General features: G+C 41.3%; 1 protein-coding gene across 1 annotated transcript in view; it reads left to right on the forward strand.

The window, feature by feature from the left end:
• Positions 1 to 14,238: 14,238 nt before the first annotated feature.
• LOC133561705 (mannosyl-oligosaccharide 1,2-alpha-mannosidase IA) overlaps positions 14,239 to 20,661 on the forward strand; it is a 349,703-nt gene continuing 343,280 nt past the window's right edge. Inside the window, exon 1 of the mRNA XM_061915171.1 lies at positions 14,239 to 15,634. Coding sequence (XP_061771155.1) covers positions 15,089 to 15,634 — 546 coding nt within the window. The 5' untranslated portion in view covers positions 14,239 to 15,088. The remainder of the gene's footprint in view (positions 15,635 to 20,661) is intronic.

Consider the following 20,661-nt stretch of genomic DNA (forward strand, 5'->3'; position numbering starts at 1 on the left):
GTTTGCAGATCAACTTGGCGACGCGATTGAATGTGTCGTTTTTAGGTTGGTCTCTCCAAAGCTTTGGAATAAATTGCAAAATACCTATTCTGTTCTGGGTGATCATTTAAACTCAGTTTATGTGTCATCAAAAGAATTTGGGATTGACCAGCAATTTAAATTCCCTTGGAGGAACATCTGGTCCTCACGCAACAATTGGCACTGAAAATTGGGGGTCTCCTGGATAAATCGAGAGTATACAAATATGACGCTGTAAACGCCATTTATATAAAACTTGCGGGCCGCACCAACATTAAATGTTCATATTAAGGTTGCAATTGGCCCGCGGGCCATGTGTTTGAGACCCCTGATATAGATCCTTGCTTCTGAGTGTCTGGGCCTGCAGAGGAAGCCTTGCAGGACATCACCGCCTGTCACTGGCTTTTATACATTCGACATTTCATCCATCCATCTCAGCTTTAGATGTTGTTGTGTTGTTGTTGTTGTCGCTCCCTGGTGTTGTTTAGTGGAACACTGCTGCATGTGCACTTTTTTAATGGCTTCCTCCATCCTCTTTAAAAAAAACACACACTCACACACACAAACACACACACACACACACACACACACGCACACACTCCTTCCTGTTCATGCCAACTTACTGTTATCTCGAAACTTCCTGTCCGCGTCAGACATTTGAGTTGCGTTTTCGAGCTGAAAAACGACAACCTTGAGCTGGGATGGCGTAGCGTGGGCGCTCGGTGCGTTGCCATGGCGACCGTGTCTCGCAGTTGGAAAAAGCTCAGATGTGATTTCTATCATATTTTCTTGGTTTTTTTTTACAGTGTTTTAGCCAAAATATTCACCCAAATGTTCCGCCATTTGATTCCAGATGATCAATTAGTGTTGCCTACAGCTGTGTTGTTTTGATGAAAATTGCTATTTTGACAGCGTGGATGCTAAGTTTTAACACGGTTTAAGAAGGGGCTTTTTAACCTTTTTGACCACGGGGCCCAACTTTTCCACTACACAGTTAATGGAAAAGTCTCAACACTGCATCAGTAATCTTACTCTGGATTTTAATCTTATTCAGTTACAGTTGAACAGGATATAAAGAATCAATCACAAAGATTAGTATCGAGGCTGATTACAAAAATAAAAATTAATCAAAAGAAGGGACTCATATAAACTGATTAAAAATGATTGCTATATTCTAACAAAATGAATAATGAATGACAACCAAGGTGTGAATACAATTAAAGTCCAAATGAAAATACTGCTTCTCTGCTTTAGTCATATTTTCTGCGCTCAAAGGCCTACTGAGATGAGATTTTCTTATTTAAACGGGGATAGCAGGTCCATTCTATGTGTCATACTTGATCACTTTGCGATATTGCCATATTTTTGCTGAAAGGATTTAGTTGAGAACATAGACGATAAAGTTGGCAACTTTTGGTCGCTAATAAAAAAGCCTTGCCTGTACCGGAAGTAGCAGACGATGTGCGCGTGACGTCACGGGTTGTGGAGCTCCTCACATCTGAACATTGTTTACAATCATGGCCACCAGCAGTAAGAGCGATTCGGACCGAGAAAGCGCCGATTTCCCCATTAATTTGAGCGAGGAGGAAAAATTATTGGATGAGGAAAGTGAGAGTGAAGGACTAGATAAAAAAAAAAGACAAGGGCAGTGGGAGCGATTCGGATCTTATTAGCCAAATTTACTAAGATAATTCTGGAAAATCCCTTATCTGCTTATTGTGTTACTACTGTTTTAGTGAGATTATATGGTCGTACCTGTACAACCTGTAGGTAGGCCCCGCACCTTTCTTCAGCAACAGTCGACGGGTGTGGTGGCGATGCCAATCTCTGCCCTTCGCAAGGGACCCTCTTCGAAACACCATCTTTCGAAATGATCGCTGCATAATACACTGTACTTTGTGTGTGGTCCAATCCAACCGAGTTCGCTTGACCACTCTGTTCCATAGTAAAGCTTCACCGTCATCTTTCGGGAATGTAAAAAACGAAACACCGGCTGTGTTTGTGTTGCTAAAGCCGGCCGCAATACACCGCTTCCCACCTACAGCGTTCTTCTTTGACGTCTCCATTATTCATTGAACAAATTGCGAAAGATTCCGCAACACTGAGGTCCAGAATACTGTGGAATAATGCGATGAAAAGAGACGACTTATAGCTGGGAACGGTGCTGGAACAAAATGTCCTCTACAATGCGTGACGTCATCATACCGCAACGTTTTAGCATGATATTTCCGCGCAAAATTTAAAATTGCAATTTAGTAAACTAAAAAGGCCGTATTGGCATGTGTTGCAATGTTAATATTTCCTCATTGATATATAAACTATCAGACTGCGTGGTCGCTAGTAGTGGCTTTCAGTAGGCCTTTAAGAAACTTCTCTATGACTTTAGCAGCAGACTTCTTCTGTTTGTTTGATGTTGTCATTACTGCTACAAGTGGTGGAAAAGTGTATTACAACTGATTACGTCATACAGCCCACAGCTGAAAAAATGAAGTTTTCTGATAGCCCTCTAGGGGGAGCTGGCGTTCCAACTATGAGGTTTGTTTGAGAGGCATGACACTTATTTCTCTTGCAATTTATTTACTTTTTTAAATTTTTGTACCTGCATTTTATTAAAGGCTCTGAAGTTAAAGGTTAAACTTGACACACAGCAAAAAAACTGACATCCATGCAAGTTCTGTAATACATTCTCAACCCAAGAGAAAATTATTTTGTGGAGAGGTTGAGCCGACAAAGCGGCAGGGCACGCCGGAGCCCGGCCCAAGATGGCGGCAAGGAGGCGGATAATACGAGCGAGCTGCGAGGCGGGTCGTGCCGGGAGCGACGCCACAATTGAGATCAGGTGCGTGGATCGCACACTGGGACACAATTAATGTATCTCCTAAGTATGTATAAAAAGGGAGAGGGAGGAAAGAACGTGGCAGAAGGAGCTGGAGAGCCTGCAGCAACGGATTAAGAGCGGAAGCGAGAGAGAACAAGACGACGACGACAAAGACGCGGCCGACACGGAGGAGCGAGCAGCGGAAGCGGTGACGGCGCAAAATACTTTTTCATTGCAAAATAAACGAGAGATAATCAATCAATCAATCAATCAATCAATCAATGTTTACTTATATAGCCCTAAATCACTAGTGTCTCAAAGGGCTGCACAAACCACTGCGACATCCTCGGTAGGCTCACATAAGGGCAAGGAAAACTCACACCCAGTGGGACGTCGGTGACAATGATGACTATGAGAACCTTGGAGAGGAGGAAAGCAATGGATGTCGAGCGGGTCTAACATGATACTGTGAAAGTTCAATCCATAATGGATCCAACACAGTCGCGAGAGTCCAGTCCAAAGCGGATCCAACACAGCAGCGAGAGTCCCGTTCACAGCGGAGCCAGCAGGAAACCATCCCAAGCGGAGGCGGATCAGCAGCGCAGAGATGTCCCCAGCCGATACACAGGCAAGCAGTACATGGCCACCGGATCGGACCGGACCCCTTCCACAAGGGAGAGTGGGACATAGAAGAAAAAGAAAAGAAACGGCAGATCAACTGGTCTAAAAAGGGAGTCTATTTAAAGGCTAGAGTATACAAATGAGTTTTAAGGTGAGACTTAAATGCTTCTACTGAGGTGGCATCTCGAACTGTTACCGGGAGGGCATACCAGAGTACTGGAGCCCGAACGGAAAACGCTCTATAGCCCGCAGACTTTTTTTTGGGCTTTGGGAATCACTAATAAGCCGGAGTCCTTTGAACGCAGATTTCTTGCCGGGACATATGGTACAATACAGTCGGCAAGATAGGATGGAGCTAGACCGTGCAGTATTTTATACGTAAGTAGTAAAACCTTAAAGTCACATCTTAAGATAAAATCTTAAGATAAACCTGCAAAAGCAATGTCCTTCCTTGGTGGTCAGTGGAACCCCCACGACGACGGCAAGAGACTGTCACAGACTTGTTTTGGACTATTTTTTTTCTTGTCGTGCAATTTCTAGGAATAACAAAAACAAGCCTTTATAGTCAATGTTTCTCATTCTGTTGGCAGGATACATTTTTGTGTACATTTCATTTCAGTACATATTTCTCAAGATAACTTGGTGTAAGACAGTAATCCTCTGAAATAGTGGAGGCGGGGGGCCCACCCCAGAGGGAACATGCTTTATCAGTATCATGCAGTATCACACTTCAAAGCCTGCTTTGGAAAAGCTGTGCGCTGTATAAATTGTGCTCATTGAAGCCATTAATCCTGACACTCTCATTTTTTGTCATTAAACAAAAAAAAAAATCAGCAACAATTGTCTTTTTAAATATTTTTTTTGTAAATTAAAGGATAAATACGGTATAGCTCGGTTGGTAGAGTGGCCGTGCCAGCAACTTGAGGGTTCCAGGTTCGATCCCCGCTTCCGCCAACCTACTCACTGCCGTTGTGTCCTTGGGCAAGGCACTTTACCCACCTGCTCCCAGTGCCACCCACACTGGTTTAAATGGAACTTAGATATTGGCTTTCACTATGTAAAGCGCTTTGAGTCACTAGAGAAAAGCGCTATATAAATATAATTCACTTCACTACAATGAAATAAAAAAAGATTCTACAGTATATTCTAGTTCTGAGTTAATGTTGCTGATCAATTAGAATTTATTATTATTTATTGAGTTTATCAAATGTTAATTTTTAGTATCAAATGGCTCAAATGAGTCAAAGAAATGTTTGCTTTTTAATTTCAGGGAAATTAAGCACTTTATTTTTTTCTTTTACAGACTAAAAACAATGTTACAGACAATATTCTTTGTTCTAAGTTGATCTATAACAGGGGTCAGCAACCTTTTTGAAACCAAGAGCTACTTCTTGGGTACTGATTAATGCAAAGGGCTACCAGTTTGATACACACTTAAATAAATTGCCAGAAATAGCCAATTTGCTCAATTTACCTTTAACTCTATGTTATTATTAATAATTAATGATATTTATTTTTGTGGAAACACTGATCATCTTAATGATTTCTAAAAAATAAATATATATTTTTGATGACATGTTTTAAAAAGGTTAAAATCCAATCTGCACTTTGTTAGAATATATAACAAATTGGACCAAGCTATATTTCTAAAAAAGACAAATCATTATTTTTTCTAGATTTTCCGGAACAAAAATTTTAAAAGAAATTCAAAATACTTTGAAATAAGATTTAAATTTGACTCTACAGATTTTCTAGATTTGCCAGAATATTTTTTTATTTTTATTTTAAAAATATTCTTTGTCAAAAAAACAGAAGCCAAAATGAAGAATTAAATGACAATTTATTTATTATTCTTTACAATAAAAACAATTACTTGAACATTGATTTAAATTGTCAGGAAAGAAGAGGAAGGAATTTAAAAGGTAAATGTGTTTAAAAATCCTAAAATCATTTTTAAGGTTTTATTTTTTCTCTAAAATTGTCTTTCGGAAAATTATAAGAAGCAAAGTAAAAAAACAAATACATTTATTTAACCTTCCTCTTGTGTTAGCTTTCTGTTACCATCTCTTATGTTAACCGGTCGGTTTTGACCCATGTTTTAAATCAGCTGTAAAATACACTAAAAACAATTATCTATCATCCAATTTGTTTCTCGTCTCTTGGTTACCTTGTTAGGCTTCCTTATCCTTGAAAATACTGGTTTTAATATTTTTGGTTTGGGCCATTCGGCCTTTTTTTTTGTCAGTATACCCCTCGATTTCAATTTTTAAAAATGGTAAAACGAACCTCAAGAGAATCATATAAATAAAAAAAAAAAGGTTGTTGTGTTACCTAACTATTACTGAGGGGTATTAGAACACATCTCTTAAATGAATGTGTTTTATTTATTTTTTCATTTTAAGAATTTTAACTATAGTAACATCTATGGTCAATTTCGACCCATATATATTTACTTCAAGAAAAAGGCTAAAAAGTATTTTTTTCAGCAACAGAAATCCAACAACAACCAATCAAGCAAATGAAACCAAGAGAAATAGATTACTAGTTCCAAAACTAATAAAAAAACAAAATCAGAGTGGCAAAAAGTGACACTTTTAGTGTCCGTCTTTTGTTTGTTTTTGTACAGGATAACAAGGTAAAATGAGAATCCACTAAAGCTCACATGGTTGGGAGAGGAGCTGGCTGTCAGTGTGTTCAGTTTTGGCTCTTATCATTGCTTTATCATCTTATTTTTATCACTGGGTCGAAACCGACCCTAACAACACCAAGGGCATAATTTCGAGACAGAGCATTTAGTGAAAAAAATTAAAATGTTTTATTTTGTTGACAAAGAGGTTCCTGACAAAGTCAAAAAGCTTTGATGCAAAAAAATAAATGTATGTGGTATTTTTTTATGCATTTAAAAACTAAAACGGGTCGGTGCCGACCCTAACACAAGACGAAGGTTAAACAAGTGAAGACCAAGTCTTTAAAATATTTTCTTGGGATTTTCAAATCCTATTTGAGTTTTTGTCTCTCTTAGCATTAAAAATGTCGATCAAAGCGAGACCAGCTTGCTAGTAAATAAATAAAATAAAAAAATAGAGGCAGCTCACTGGTAAGTGCTGCTATTTGAGCTAATTTTAGAACAGGCCAGCGGGCGACTCATCTGGTCCTTGGTGACCCCTGCTCTATATTGTTTTCTTAAATGCCAAGAATACAATGTTATGCTGAGATGTACTTATCACAATTTTATGGATGGATGCTATTTATAGGCGGGGCTTAACGGTAAATATTAGAGAAGCACTGGTGGGAGAGTTTGTACAAAAAAACTGTTTGAATCTTGCTCCTGTTTCCGCTTTTGCAGTGCAACCATCAAATGTAACAGGCTACTAAAAGTGTGAGTGTGTGTTGGCCGTAAAAAACATTTTGTTGCAAGCTTTTCACAAGACTGAACCGCAAACACACAAATAAAAAGTACAAGACCCCTCGGGGGCAACAACAGCCTTCATTGAAAGCAATTGAAGACGTTTGTCGTCCTTGGGATGATGAGCCCATGGCTGTGTGACTAAAGATGTCATTAGGCCACGTTATATATAATAATGAAACATTTCTTTTAATACTACTTGCACTCTGAGACTAATTGTTTTCCTGGGGGCGGGGGGGGGTCAAGGTTAGGCACCCCCCTCAAGGGTACCACAACTCTACAATGAGCTTTTCCTGCTTAAAAATCTGTATATCTATACTAGGGTTGCACAGTATACCGGTACTAGTATAGTATCGCGGTACTAATGAATCAAAAACGGTACTAAACTCTGTTTGAAAAGTACCGCTTCCTGGGCGTGACGCCATTGCTGGTTTTACGAGCAGAGGAGCATGTTCGGCAGCGCGCGCACCCAGAGTACTTACAAGCAGACACAGTGTGTACACAGAATAGGGAGAACGGACACATTTTGGTGTAAAAAGCAAAGAAAAAGATGAAGTTATAACACTGAAACACCCTCAGGAAGAGGTACTTTAAGACATGGCTAGCTAGCTAGCAGTTAACATTCATCCGCAGTTGGCAGTGTTTTAGCTACTTCTGAATCACTAATCCACGGCGACAAATAAAGTACGTTTCTTACAAGTATTATTATCACTGGAGGGCGAGGAATAGCTAAACATGATTCACTACACACCATAGGACAGGGGTCGGCAACCTAAAATGTTGAAAGAGCCATATTGGACCAAAAATACACAAAAAATATGTATCTGGAGCCGCAAAAAATAAAAGCCATATTACAAACAGTGTGTCATGAGATATAAATTGAATTAAGATGACTTAAAGGAAACCAAATGAGCTCAAATATAGCTACAAATGAGGCATAATGATGCAATATGTACATATAGTTAGCCTAAGTAGCATGTTAGCCTCGGTTAGCTTGCAGTCGTGCAGTGACCAAATATGCCTGATTAGCACTTCACACAAGTCAATAACGTCAACAAAGCTCACCTAAAAGTTTGGTTGACAAAATGAGACGGAAAAAGAAATGGCATAGAACACGTCTTAGAAGGTCGGAGAAAGTTGTACATGTAAAAAAAAAACTATGGTGAGTTCAAGGACCGACAAAAATAGTAGGACAAAACGGCGCTCGCCAAATACTCAAATCATTGAGGCATGTTTATTAAAAACTGTGTGCTTTATAACAATTAGGGAGGTTTGTGTCATGTTTGTCCTCCTACAGAAACTATAAGAAAACAAAAAATACAATTTTGATATTTTTTTCCCCCTCATCTTTTTCCATTTTTCATACGTTTTTGAAAAAGCTCCAGCGAGCCACAAGGGCGGCGCTAAAGAGCCACGGGTTGCCGACTCCTGCTGTAGGTGACCGGCGTCACAATGTAAACAAACGCCATGGGTGGATCTACACCTGACATCCACTGTAATGATACCAAGTACAAGAGTGTATCTAATCAATACTACTATGATTACATTGATATTTTTTGTCGTCACAAAATATTTTAACTTTTTTAAAATTCATATTATGTTTATAAACTCAGGAAATATGTCCCTGGACACATGAGGACTTTGAATATGACCAAGGTATGATCCTGTAACTACTTTGGTATCGGATCGATACCTAAACGTGTGGTATCATCCAAAACTAATGTCAAGTATCAAAGAGGAGAAGAATAAGTGATTATTACATTTTAACAGAAGTGTAGATAGAACATGTTAAAACAGAAAACAGCCCGACACCTACCCTTTACATCGATATTTTTTAACCATATTATTATTGGTTTATTAGCTATTATGTTTTATTGTATGAGCCTGCAACGACTTGGTATAGGATCGATACCTAAATGTGTGGTATCATCCAAAACTAATGTCAAGTATCAAAGAAGAGAAGAATAAGTGATTATTACATTTTAACAGAAGTGTAGATAGAACATGTTAAAACAGAATATAAGCAGATATTAACAGTAAATGAACAAGTAGAATAATTATTCATTTTTACAGTTTGTCCTTTATAATGCACAAAATAATAGGTGTATAAATGACACAATATGTTATTGCGGACTAATTAGGAGTCTTTGTTTGTTTACTTACTACTAAAAGACAAGTTGTCTGCTATGTTCAACATTTTATTTAAGGACTAAATTGTTGGTATCGATACAAGCCTAATCTATACCAATCTACATCATTGATATCATTCATTTATTTCCCATACTGGTGGGGGCCGTGCAGAATGGGAGCTTCAATGTGGGCGTGAATCTGCCCTGAATGTGATAATAATACTGTAATGTTTGCTAAAGTTGCAGTGAAAGGCTGCTTAAAAGGTCAGTGTTGCCAAAGGACGTTCATATTTTATGCGTGTTGTGTTTCCTGCGACATCAATCTCTAAAGAATATCACCACATGGGCTCAGGAACACTCCAGAAAACCACTGTCACTAAATACAGCTGGTCGCTACATCTCTAAGTACAAGTTAAAGCTCTACTATGCAAAGCAAAAGCCATTTATCAACAACATCCAGAAACGCCGCCGGCTTCTCTGGGCCCCAAGCTCATCTAAGATGGACTGATGCAAAGTGGAAAAGTGTTCTGTGGTCTGACGAGTCCACATTTCAAATTGTTTTTGGAAATATTTGACATCGTGTCATCCAGACTGTTATCGATGCAAAGTTCAAAAGCCAGCATGTGTGATGGTATGGGGGTGCATTAGTGCCCAAGGCATGGGTAACTTACACATCTGTGAAGGCACCATTAATGCTGAAATTCATCAGCTCTGCTCTTTTAATGTCCTTTGATGTTTCCCTCTTACACACATGTTTGTGTGCTATGGCTATGAGGTTTTTTTCCCCCCACTTGGCCTCAGTCTGGACCCCCTCTCCTGTGACTGAATATTTACTGTCGTCCCCTCCAGCGTTTACCTGTTTCTCAAATTTTTTGCAAGGGGCGCCGGAAGTTGCCAAAGCCGTCAGCGATCCTGTTCTGTCTCCCTGTAATGTTTGATCCTGTTCTGTCTCCCTACAATGTTTGATCCTGTTCTGTCTCCCTACAATGTTTGATCCTGTTCTGTCTCCCTACAATGTTTGATCCTGTTCTGTCTCCCTACAATGGTTGATCCTGTTCTGTCTCCCTGTAATGTTTGATCCTGTTCTGTCTCCCTGTAATGTTTGATCCTGTTCTGTCTCCCTACAATGTTTGATCCTGTTCTGTCTCCCTGTAATGTTTGTTCCTGTTCCGTCTCTCTACAATGTTTGATCCTGTTCTGTCTCCCTACAATGTTTGATCCTGTTCTGTCTCCCTGTAATGTTTAATCCTGTTCTGTCTCCCTACAATGTTTGATCCTGTTCTGTCTCCCTATAATGTTTGATCCTGTTCTGTCTTCCTACAATGTTGGATCCTGTTCTGTCTCCCTGTAATGTTTGATCCTGTTCTGTCTCCCTACAATGTTTGATCCTGTTCCGTCTCCCTACCATGTTTGATCCTGTTCTGTCTCCCTGTACTGTTTGATCCTGTTCTGTCTCCCTACAATGTTTGATCCTGTTCTGTCTCCCTACAATGTTTGATGCTGTTTTGTCTCCCTGTAATGTTTGATCCTGTTCTGTCTCCCTGTACTGTTTGATCCTGTTCTGTCTCCCTACAATGTTTGATCCTGTTCTGTCTCCCTACAATGTTTGATCCTGTTCTGTCTCCCTGTAATGTTTGTTCCTGTTCCGTCTCTCTACAATGTTTGATCCTGTTCTGTCTCCCTACAATGTTTGATCCTGTTCTGTCTCCCTGTAATGTTTAATCCTGTTCTGTCTCCCTACAATGTTTGATCCTGTTCTGTCTCCCTATAATGTTTGATCCTGTTCTGTCTTCCTACAATGTTGGATCCTGTTCTGTCTCCCTGTAATGTTTGATCCTGTTCTGTCTCCCTACAATGTTTGATCCTGTTCCGTCTCCCTACCATGTTTGATCCTGTTCTGTCTCCCTGTACTGTTTGATCCTGTTCTGTCTCCCTACAATGTTTGATCCTGTTCTGTCTCCCTACAATGTTTGATGCTGTTTTGTCTCCCTGTAATGTTTGATCCTGTTCTGTCTCCCTACAAGTTTTGATCCTGTTCTGTCTACCTACAATGTTTGATGCTGTTCTGTCTTCCTGTAATGTTTGATCCTGTTCTGTCTTCCTGTAATGTTTGATCCTGTTCTGTCTCCCTACAATGTTTGATCCTGTTCTGTCTCCCTGTAACGTTTGATCCTGTTCTGTCTTCCTGCAATGTTGGATCCTGTTCTGTATCCCTGTAATGTTTGATCCTGTTCTGTCTCCCTACAATGTTTGATGCTGTTTTGTCTCCCTACAATGTTTGATGCTGTTTTGTCTCCCTGTAATGTTTGATCCTGTTCTGTCTCCCTACAATGTTTGATCCTGTTCTGTCTCCCTGTAATGTTTGATCCTGTTCTGTCTTCCTACAATGTTGGATCCTGTTCTGTCTCCCTGTAATGTTTGATCCTGTTCTGTCTCCCTACAATGTTTGATCTTGTTCTGTCTCCCTACAATGTTTGATCCTGTTCTGTCTCCCTACAATGTTTGATCCTGCTTTGTCTTCCTACGATGTTGGATCCTTTTCCGTCTCCCTGTAATGTTTGATCCTGTTCTGTCTCCCTACAATGTTTGATCCTGTTCTGTCTCCCTGTAATGTTTGATCCAGTTCTGTCTCCCTACAATGTTTGATCCTGTTCTGTCTCCCTGTAATGTTTGTCTGCTCTTGAATGGGATTGTGCTGAAAATCTTAATTTCCCCTTGGGGATTAATGAAGTACTTGTTGGGAAAGGTTTGATCAAGTGAAATGCTTTGGAGACAATGGTAGGTATGAAAAACATTAACTTTATGACAGATTGACGCTAATAAAGTGAAGTGGCCACAATAACTCATTAAGGTAAACTCATGAAGCAGTAAATTGAATAATGTGGACACATTTGTTGGATGTTTTTCAAATACGTTTCTGCTCCGGAGACTTTACATCTCCATTATGCAAATCTAATTATGTGGTATTTGTTTATTTTGACAAATGTGCTATTTTAGAATGCAATATTGTTTAATTTAGGACACTTTTATGTATGTCTGGCTTGTTCGCCGTTGTGTGCTCAGCTGCCAGCTAAGTTATAGTAGGCTACAGTATAGTCTGACATGTTTACCTTTTTTTAAAATGACTTGACTAAAATACAAGAAAAGGCCTGCCTTCTGTGTTTATTGGATGACATTTAGATGTTAACTGGTTGTCCATCTTTGCAGAAGTAAACCCGCTGCAGGACTCCTTGTATGGCAGTTTATAGTTCAGATGCAAGCCAATTTAATCAGATCCTTTTTTTTTTTTTTTTTGCTGATATCAATGTTTTGGGGATTGGCACATGCCTATTTTAATGTAAACTTTGCATGCAGTTGCTTTCCCCAAGACGTTATATTGCAGTAGTGCAAATATTACGGTGTGATGCCAGTGAGGAAGTAGTCTTTGCCATTAAAGGCCTACTGAAAGCCACTACTACCGACCACGCAGTCTGACAGTTTATATATCAATGATGAAATGTTAACATTGCAACACATGCCAATACGGCCGGGTTAGTTTACTAAATTGCAATTTTAAATTTCGTGCGAAGTATCCTGTTGAAAACGTCGCGGTATGATGATACGTCCGCGTAACGTCACGGATTGTGGCGGACATTTTTTTCCAGCCCCGATCCCAGCTATAAATCGTCTGCTTTAATCGCATAATCACACAGTATTATGGACATCTGTGTTGCTGTATCTTTTCCAATGTTTTCAATGAATAATGGAGACGTCAAAGAAGAAAGATGTAGGTGGGAAGCGGTGTATTGCGGCCGCCTTTAGCAACAAAAACACAGCCGGAGTTTCCTTGTTTACATTCCCGAAAGATGACGGTGAAGCTTTACTATGGAACAGAGAGGTCAAGCGAACATGGTTCTTAACCGGCAGGTTTTGGTAAGAAAATTGTGGTAAAAAGTCGGCTGTTACCATAGACATGAGCGGAGAGCTGGCGTCGTTCCTCGTGCACCTGTCAAAGAGGCAGCTGCAGACTCTCTTGCCTCCGAACATGGGATGCTTCCACCGTGGAGGAGGGGGAAAAAAAATCTCAGCCCAGCCCCAACGGCTGCCTTCGCTTCGCCTCGTCGAGAAATGTGGCTTCCCTCAGAGACACTGGCGGTCGCCACACCCGTAGCCACACCCCTCCGACTTTAACTAAAACGCTAAAACACTAGTAACACAATAAGCAGATAAGGGATTTTCCAAAATTATCCTAGTAAATTTGTCTAATAACATCTGAATCGCTCTGCCATCCAGTATTTTTTTTTTTCATTTCATAGCAAAACCTATTTATCAACAACACAAAGGAACGCCGCTGGCTTTGCTGGGCCCGAGCTCATCTAAGATGGACTGATGCAAAGTGGAAAAGTGTTCTGTGGTCTGACGAGTCCACATTTCAAATTGTTTTTGGAAATATTCGACATCGTGTCATCCGGACCAAAGGGGAAGCGAACCATCCAGACTGTTCAAAAGCCAGCATGTGTGATGGTATGGGGGTGCATTAGTGCCCAATGCATGGGTAACTTACACATCTGTGAAGGCACCATTAATGCTGAAAGGTTCATACAGCTTTTGGAGCAACATATGTTGTCATCCAAGCAACGTTTTCATGGACGCCCCTGCTTATTTCAGCAAGACAATGCCAAGCCACGTGTTACAACAGTGTGGTTTCGTGGTAAAAGAGTGCGGGTACTTTCCTGGCCCGCCTGCAGTCCAGACCTGTCACCCATGGAAAATGTGTGGCGCATTATAAAGCGTAAAATACGACAGCAGATACCCCGGACTGTTGAACGACCGAAGCTCTACATAAAACAAGAATGGGAAAGAATTCAACTTTCAAAACTTCAACAATTAGTTTCCTCAGTTCCCATACGTTTATTGAGTTTTGTTAAAAGAAAAGGGGTTGTAACATAGTGGTGAACATGCCCTTTCCCAACTACTTTGGCACGTGTTGCAGCCATGAAATTCGAAGTTAATTTTATTTGCAAAATAATATAACATTTATGAGTTTGAACATCAAATATTTTGTGTTTGTAGCATATTCAATTGAATATAGGTTTAAAAGGATTTGCAAATCATTGTATTCCGTTTATATTCACATCTAACACAATTTCCCAACTCATATGGAAGCGGGGTTTGTACATTCTTTAGGAGCGCTCCTGGCGCATCTATGTTCCTCCCCGCTGGGGGAGGCAGTGTCGATGCTCGCAGCCGAATCGGAACCCTCCCCAGCCGGATTAAGTGAGTTGTGATAAGCTGCTCGGTGGATCCATCAAAGGCATCGGAGCAGCCTACTGGATCGTCGAGTAAAAAGAGGGAGGACTGGATGTCGTACAATAAGCTTTCCTTTTCCGCTTTCTCGCTACCTGAGCTGTGTGCTCCTCCACATTCAGGCGGACCTCCGCGGCACAGACGGCAGGAGAGAGCCGAGCGAGGCACGGCGTCAGCGGGGAGAAGCAGCAGCAGAGTCCCTCCTTTTTCTTCTTCGGAATAAAACCAGTGGAGGCGCCTTGTCGGGGATTTCCCCCCTTCTAAATCTATCGGATAACTTGGCGTTGTTGTTGTTTTTTTACTCCCAGTACATGACACCAGGCCATCGGCTTCTCGCGGCGCGTTGACGCCGGCGAAGAGGCTGCGGCGGCGGCTTGGCGAACAGCGGCGAGTCGCTCTCCTCCTGGAGCTCGGATGGTGCGGAGGATTAAGCCAAGGGGGGGAGATTGTTTGTTCATGACGGCCGTGCGTGTGCACCATGCACCGGCACACAACTTTGAGCCGTGACACGTCTCCATTAAAAGAGCCAAAGAAAAGATCCAGAAGCCTTTATAAATAAACATTTAAAAAAATAAAAATAAAAAAAAAAGATCCAGAAGCCGGGTGGCATGCACCACGGGCGGCGCAGTCCTCTGATGTCACACGGTGCAAACAGAGCCCAAGGCGGCGGGGTTGTGTTGCCAGGTCATTACTGAACCACCGAAACAGTGCTAAAGTGTCGCTTATAGGCCGACGACGGATAAGACTGGGACGCTTTGTTGTTGAAAAGGGAAACGTTGCCAGCGGCGGACGATAAGCCAGAAGTTCCTGATGGTGTTCCGGAAGTTGCCAGGTGTGTCCGCGTCAGGTATGGGGCTCCGCCTGTCCCAGAAGTTCGTCTTCCTGCTCTTCCTCTCCGGCCTGGTCACCCTCTGTTTCGGGGCGCTCTTCTTCCTGCCGGACTCGGTGCGACTGAAGCGGATCTTCCTATCCAAGACGGAGAGCCAGCCGGCGACGGTGCGGTCGGGCTCGGAGAACGACGTCCGGGAACAGGAGCACCCGCGAGGGGTGACCTCCGCCAGGGAGAGCCGGGGCGTAGGCGGAGGTGTCGGGCCGAAACTCAGTCTCGGCCCGAAGAAAGCTGCTTCTTACGAGGCCGCCGAGGAGCGCCCGGCCGGAGGGAAGGCTCCGGAGCTTCGGACCTTAACTGGGTCCAACACGGAGGCGGGGAGAGCCACGCCGTCACAGCGCGTTGCCAGCGCCGAGGTTTTCAGCCACCAGAAGTTCAAGGGGTGCCTGCTGAAGCCCGCGCTGGGGAGCGATGGCGGCAAACCCCAGGACCCCACGACGGACCAACGGCGGGAGAAGGTCAAAGAGGTGAGGAAGGCGCTTTAAGATATTTGTTATCAATTTTCTTTAATGCTGTTATTATTATACAAATCCCGTTTCCATATGAGTTGGGAAAATGGTGTTAGATGTAAATATAAACGGAATACAATGATTTGCGGATCCTTTTCAACCCATATTCAGTTGAATGCACTACAAAGACAACATATTTGATGTTCAAACTCATAAACTTTTTATTATTAACTTGGAATTTCATGGCTGCAACACGTGCCAAAGTAGTTGGGAAAGGGCATGCTCACCACTGTGTTACAACACTCAATAAACGTTTGGGAACTGAGGAAACTAATTGTTGAAGCTTTAAAGGTGGAATTCTTTACCATTCTTGCTTGATGTACAGTTTAAATTGTTCAACAGTCTTGTTGTCGTATTTTACCCTTCATAATTCGCCATACATTTTCGATGGGAGACAGGTCTGAACTGCAGGCGGGCCAGGAAAGTCCCCGCATTCTTTTTTTATGAGTGCCACGCTGTTGTAACACGTGGCTTGGCATTGGTTTGCTGAAATAAGCAGGGGCGTCCATGAAAACGTTGCTTGGATGACAACATATGTTGCTCCAAAACCTGTATGGACCATTCAGGATTAATGGTGCCTTCACAGATGTGTAAGTTACCCATGCCTTGGGCACTAATACACCCCCATACCATCACAGATGCTGGCTTTTGAACTTTGCGCCTATACCAATCCGGATGGTTATTTTCCTCTTTGTTCCGGAGGACACCACGTCCACAGTTTCCAAAAACAATTTGAAATGTGGACTCGTCAGACCACAGAACACTTTTCCACTTTGCATCAGTCCATCTTAGATGAGCTTGGGCCCAGCGAAGCCGGCGGCATTCCTGCGTGTTGTTGGTAAATGGGTTTTGCTTTGCATAGTAGAGTTTTAACTTGCACTTACAGATGTAGCGACCAACTGTAGTTACTGACAGTGTTTTTATGAAGTGTTCCTGAGCCCATGTGGTGATATCCTTTACACACTGATGTCGGTTTTTGATGCAGTACCGCCTGACGGATTAAAGGTGTGTATTATCATCGCTTATGTGCAGTGATTTCTCCAGATTCTCTGAACTTTTTGATGATTTTACGGACCGTAGATGGTAAAATCCCTAAATTCCTTGCAATAGCTCGTTGAGAAATGTTGTTCTTAAACTGCTCGACAATTTGTTTACAAATTGGTGACCCTCGCCCCATCCTTGTTTGTGGATTAATTAGCGTTTCATGGAAGCTGCTTTTATACCCAATCATGGCACCCACCTGTTCCCAATTAGCCTGCACACCTGTGGGATGTTCCAAATAAGTGTTTGATGAGCATTTCTTAACATTATCAGTATTTATTGCCACCTTTCCCAACTTCTTTGTCACGTGTTGCTGGCATCAAATTCTAAAGTTAATGATTATTTGCATCCAAAAAAAAAAAGGTTATCAGTTTTAACATTAATTATGTTGTCTTTTTAGCATATTCAGCTGATTATGGGTTGAAAATGATTTGCAAATCATTGTTTTCTGTTTATATTTACTATTAACACAATTTCCCAACTCAAATGGAAACAGGGTTTGTATTTTATCACTTAACAGAATGTCTAAACAAAGTAACCCAGAAGTCATTAGAGATTCATATCAATTAGTCTGATTTCTTTGTGTTGGTCGCTGCTGTCAACGTGGAGAAATGAAAGCAGCTTTTTTTTTAATAACTGCTTTAAACATCCTGTTGCACGACTTTGACAACTGGAGCGTCTCGCTTGCAGAAATGTCGACCCCGGTTTTCTTGTAGCTCTTATCTTTTCCAAAAGTCTTAGATTACGCAGACAAGTACTACCATAATGACCAACTTTTAAATATAGTAGCACAAATATGGGGTAAAATAAATAACACAAGAGGTATTAATAAAGGAAAAACAATTGAAATACACAGACTACTATCCAATAAAAATAACAAGCAATCCTGTACAATATACAAAACACTATAGAAATACAAAATACTGTACAATATACAGAACAAGACAAGAGTACCAAAGTAATAAATAACAATCAGTGTCGGACGTATTGCACTCGAAGGGTACTATTGCACAGTAGGGTGTTAGGGCAGGTTATTGTATACGGGTGAATTATTATTATTATAAGTTAGAGTTCAACATGGTGACAGCTCTGGGAAAAAAGCTGTCTCTGAGCCTGTTTGCTCTGGCTCTGATGCACCTGTAGCGCCTGCCCGATGATAGCAGGTGGAACAGTTGGAAGCCAGGGTGTGTGCAGTCTTTGGTGATGGTTTTTGCTTTCTTGAGGCATTGGGAGTTATGTAAATCCTTCAGGGAGGGCAGGCGGGCAGCCGATGATTTTTTGTGCAGACTTTATGACCCTCTGAATCGCCTGTTTATCTGCTTCTGTGCAGCTGGCGTACCACACTGTTATGCAGTACGTCAGCAGGCTCTCGACAGCCGAGCGATAGAAGGTCACTATCAGCTGTTAGAAGAAGGCAGAGGTTTTATTTAACAAGCATATTTATTATTTTGAGGGCAGCACGGTGGGAGAGGGGTTAGTGCTTGTACCATTACAATACAAAGTTCCTGAGTTCAATCCCAGGCTCGGGGTCTTTCTGTGTGGAGTTTGCATGTTCTCCCCATGACTGCGTGTGTTCCCTCCGGGTTCTCCGGCTTCCTCCCACCTCCAAAGACATGCACCTGGGGATAGGTTGATTGGCAACACTAAATTGGCCCGAGTGTGTGAATGTTGTCTGTCTGTGTTGGTCCTGTGATGAGGTGGCGACTTGTCCACTGTGTACGCCACCTTCCGCCCGAATGCAGCTGAGATAGGCTTCAGCAGCCCCCATGACCCCAAAAGGGACAAGCAGGTAGAAAACAGATGGATTTAATGTTTTGGACACTGTAACGTTACACACTGTTTGAACAGTAACACTGTCTTTAAATATAGAAAATAAAATAAAAAACTGTGCTTAAATAATGCATAAAATCCTTGGCGTACCACTAAATGAAGCCCGTGTACCTATCACAGTCTTAAATTACGGTCATTGCTGCCGATTCTGATACAATCATCCATGAGCGAGCTTGACCGATACTAATCACATGGACCTATTATGCTTCCTTACCCATTGGTACTTGTTTTTGTGTGTTTGGGCTCTGCATAAGTCTTGAAAATGTGACCTCAAACCATGGCCGCATGGCAGAAATATTTATAAAAAAATCTTGCCTTCCTTCACACATCCGCCAAATGAGGCGTTTGGAATTTTCCCCAATGGTGATGTCAGCGGATGCATCCATATATGGTAGACATTTGCATAAAGTGCTTTGTACGAGTCCGCCATTGTAGTCACTAAGTTCCTTGTTTTCATTCATCCTCTTGTTGTGGGGCAGACTGGCTCGTACATGCACATGCTTCCTCTACTGTTGCCATTTCTGATACAAAGTAGTATATAGTTCAAAGTAGGGCTGCAGATAAAAAATATTCATATTTGAATTAAATAGATTTAAAAATAACTGAATTTTCAAATAAGAATCAGAAGTACTTTATTAATCCCCGAGGGGAAATTAAGATTTTCCGCACAATGCCATTCAAGATCCGACAAACATTACAGGGAGACAGAACAGGATCGCTAACGCCTGCTAAAACAACTGAACGCTGGGGGGAAAAAATAAGTACAAATTCAGTCTAAGCCTGGGCCCAAGGAAAAACAAACCTCATCGCCATAGCAGACATAAACATGTGTGCAAGAGGGAAACATCGAAGAACACAAAGGACATTAAAAATATTAAAAGAGTAGAGCTGATGCAACCAGCTGCCATTCCAGCAGTGCTACTTCTACATAGAGCTACAAAAGTAAGAACTTTTTTTTTTTTTTTAAATAACCAGTAGTATATATTGTGCACTGGCTAAGGCTAATCTTTAGCGTGTATATGGCAAATCCAATGCAAATTAGCATTGAGCTAGCGCATTTTAATAAGTGGGGCCTCGTTGTAATTTTGATCACCTTCTTCTTTCCTTGTTGTCAGGAAAATTTGCAACATTACTTAGAGCAGGGGTTTTTAACCTTTTTTACCCTGGGGCCCAACTTAAATATTAACACTGATTTAGTAATCTCCTTCTTGATTTGAGTGGTATTCAAAATCATATCTAACCTACTTACAGTTTACAACCTTGTCCAATAATATGAAACCCTCTGCTAATCAAGTTTCAAGTTTTATTGGTCACATGCAGACTACACCACAGTGAAATGCTTTTTTCCATGCTCTTCAGATATTGCGTACAGTGGGATCCAAACACTAGTTGCAGAATCTAATACACTAAATACTTAGAAATACACAAATTTGAATAGCTCTTATGTACATTAATTACAGGACAATAAGTTGCACAATAAGTTACAGTAGTTATGGTAGAGGTATCAGTACTAGAAGTACAGTAGTCAAATGCAGTATCTGTGCAAGATCAACTAGTATAACAGTATATACAGTATAGGAAGCAACACATATTAAGATGTGTACAGTTCTTTGACAGTTGAGTAGTGACAGTAGTATGAACAAAGGTAACGGATTAAAGGTAATCCCAAACTTGATTGTTGTTTAACCAGAAACTTTAGTACATCCAAATATACCGTATTTACCCATTCAACATATCTTTACCTGCACATTACCTACCTTCCCTGCATCCTGGGGTCACACTGGTGCTTGTTTCTTTCACCCATACACGCTGGTGCTTCCTGCCATCACCCAGACAACATATCTTTACCTGCACATTACCTACTTTCTCTGTATCCTGGAGTCAAACTGGTGCCTCCTTCTTTCACCCAGTCAACATATCTTTACCCGCACAGTACCTACCTTCTCTGCATTGTGTGGTCACACTGGTGCTTCTTGGTTTTAAGCGGCCATCTTGAGACGGCAGCAGCGCAGCAGCATCAGCGTAGCAGTTCTTTGAAGGCTTGTAAAATCAAAACCAGAGCAGTTGGAAAAACTCTTTGCGCAACTTTTAATCAGAAAGGTTCAGTCTCTTTC

Source organism: Nerophis ophidion, linkage group LG11 (assembly GCF_033978795.1).
Source record: "Nerophis ophidion isolate RoL-2023_Sa linkage group LG11, RoL_Noph_v1.0, whole genome shotgun sequence".
In the NCBI taxonomy this organism is placed as follows: Eukaryota; Metazoa; Chordata; class Actinopteri; order Syngnathiformes; family Syngnathidae; genus Nerophis; species Nerophis ophidion.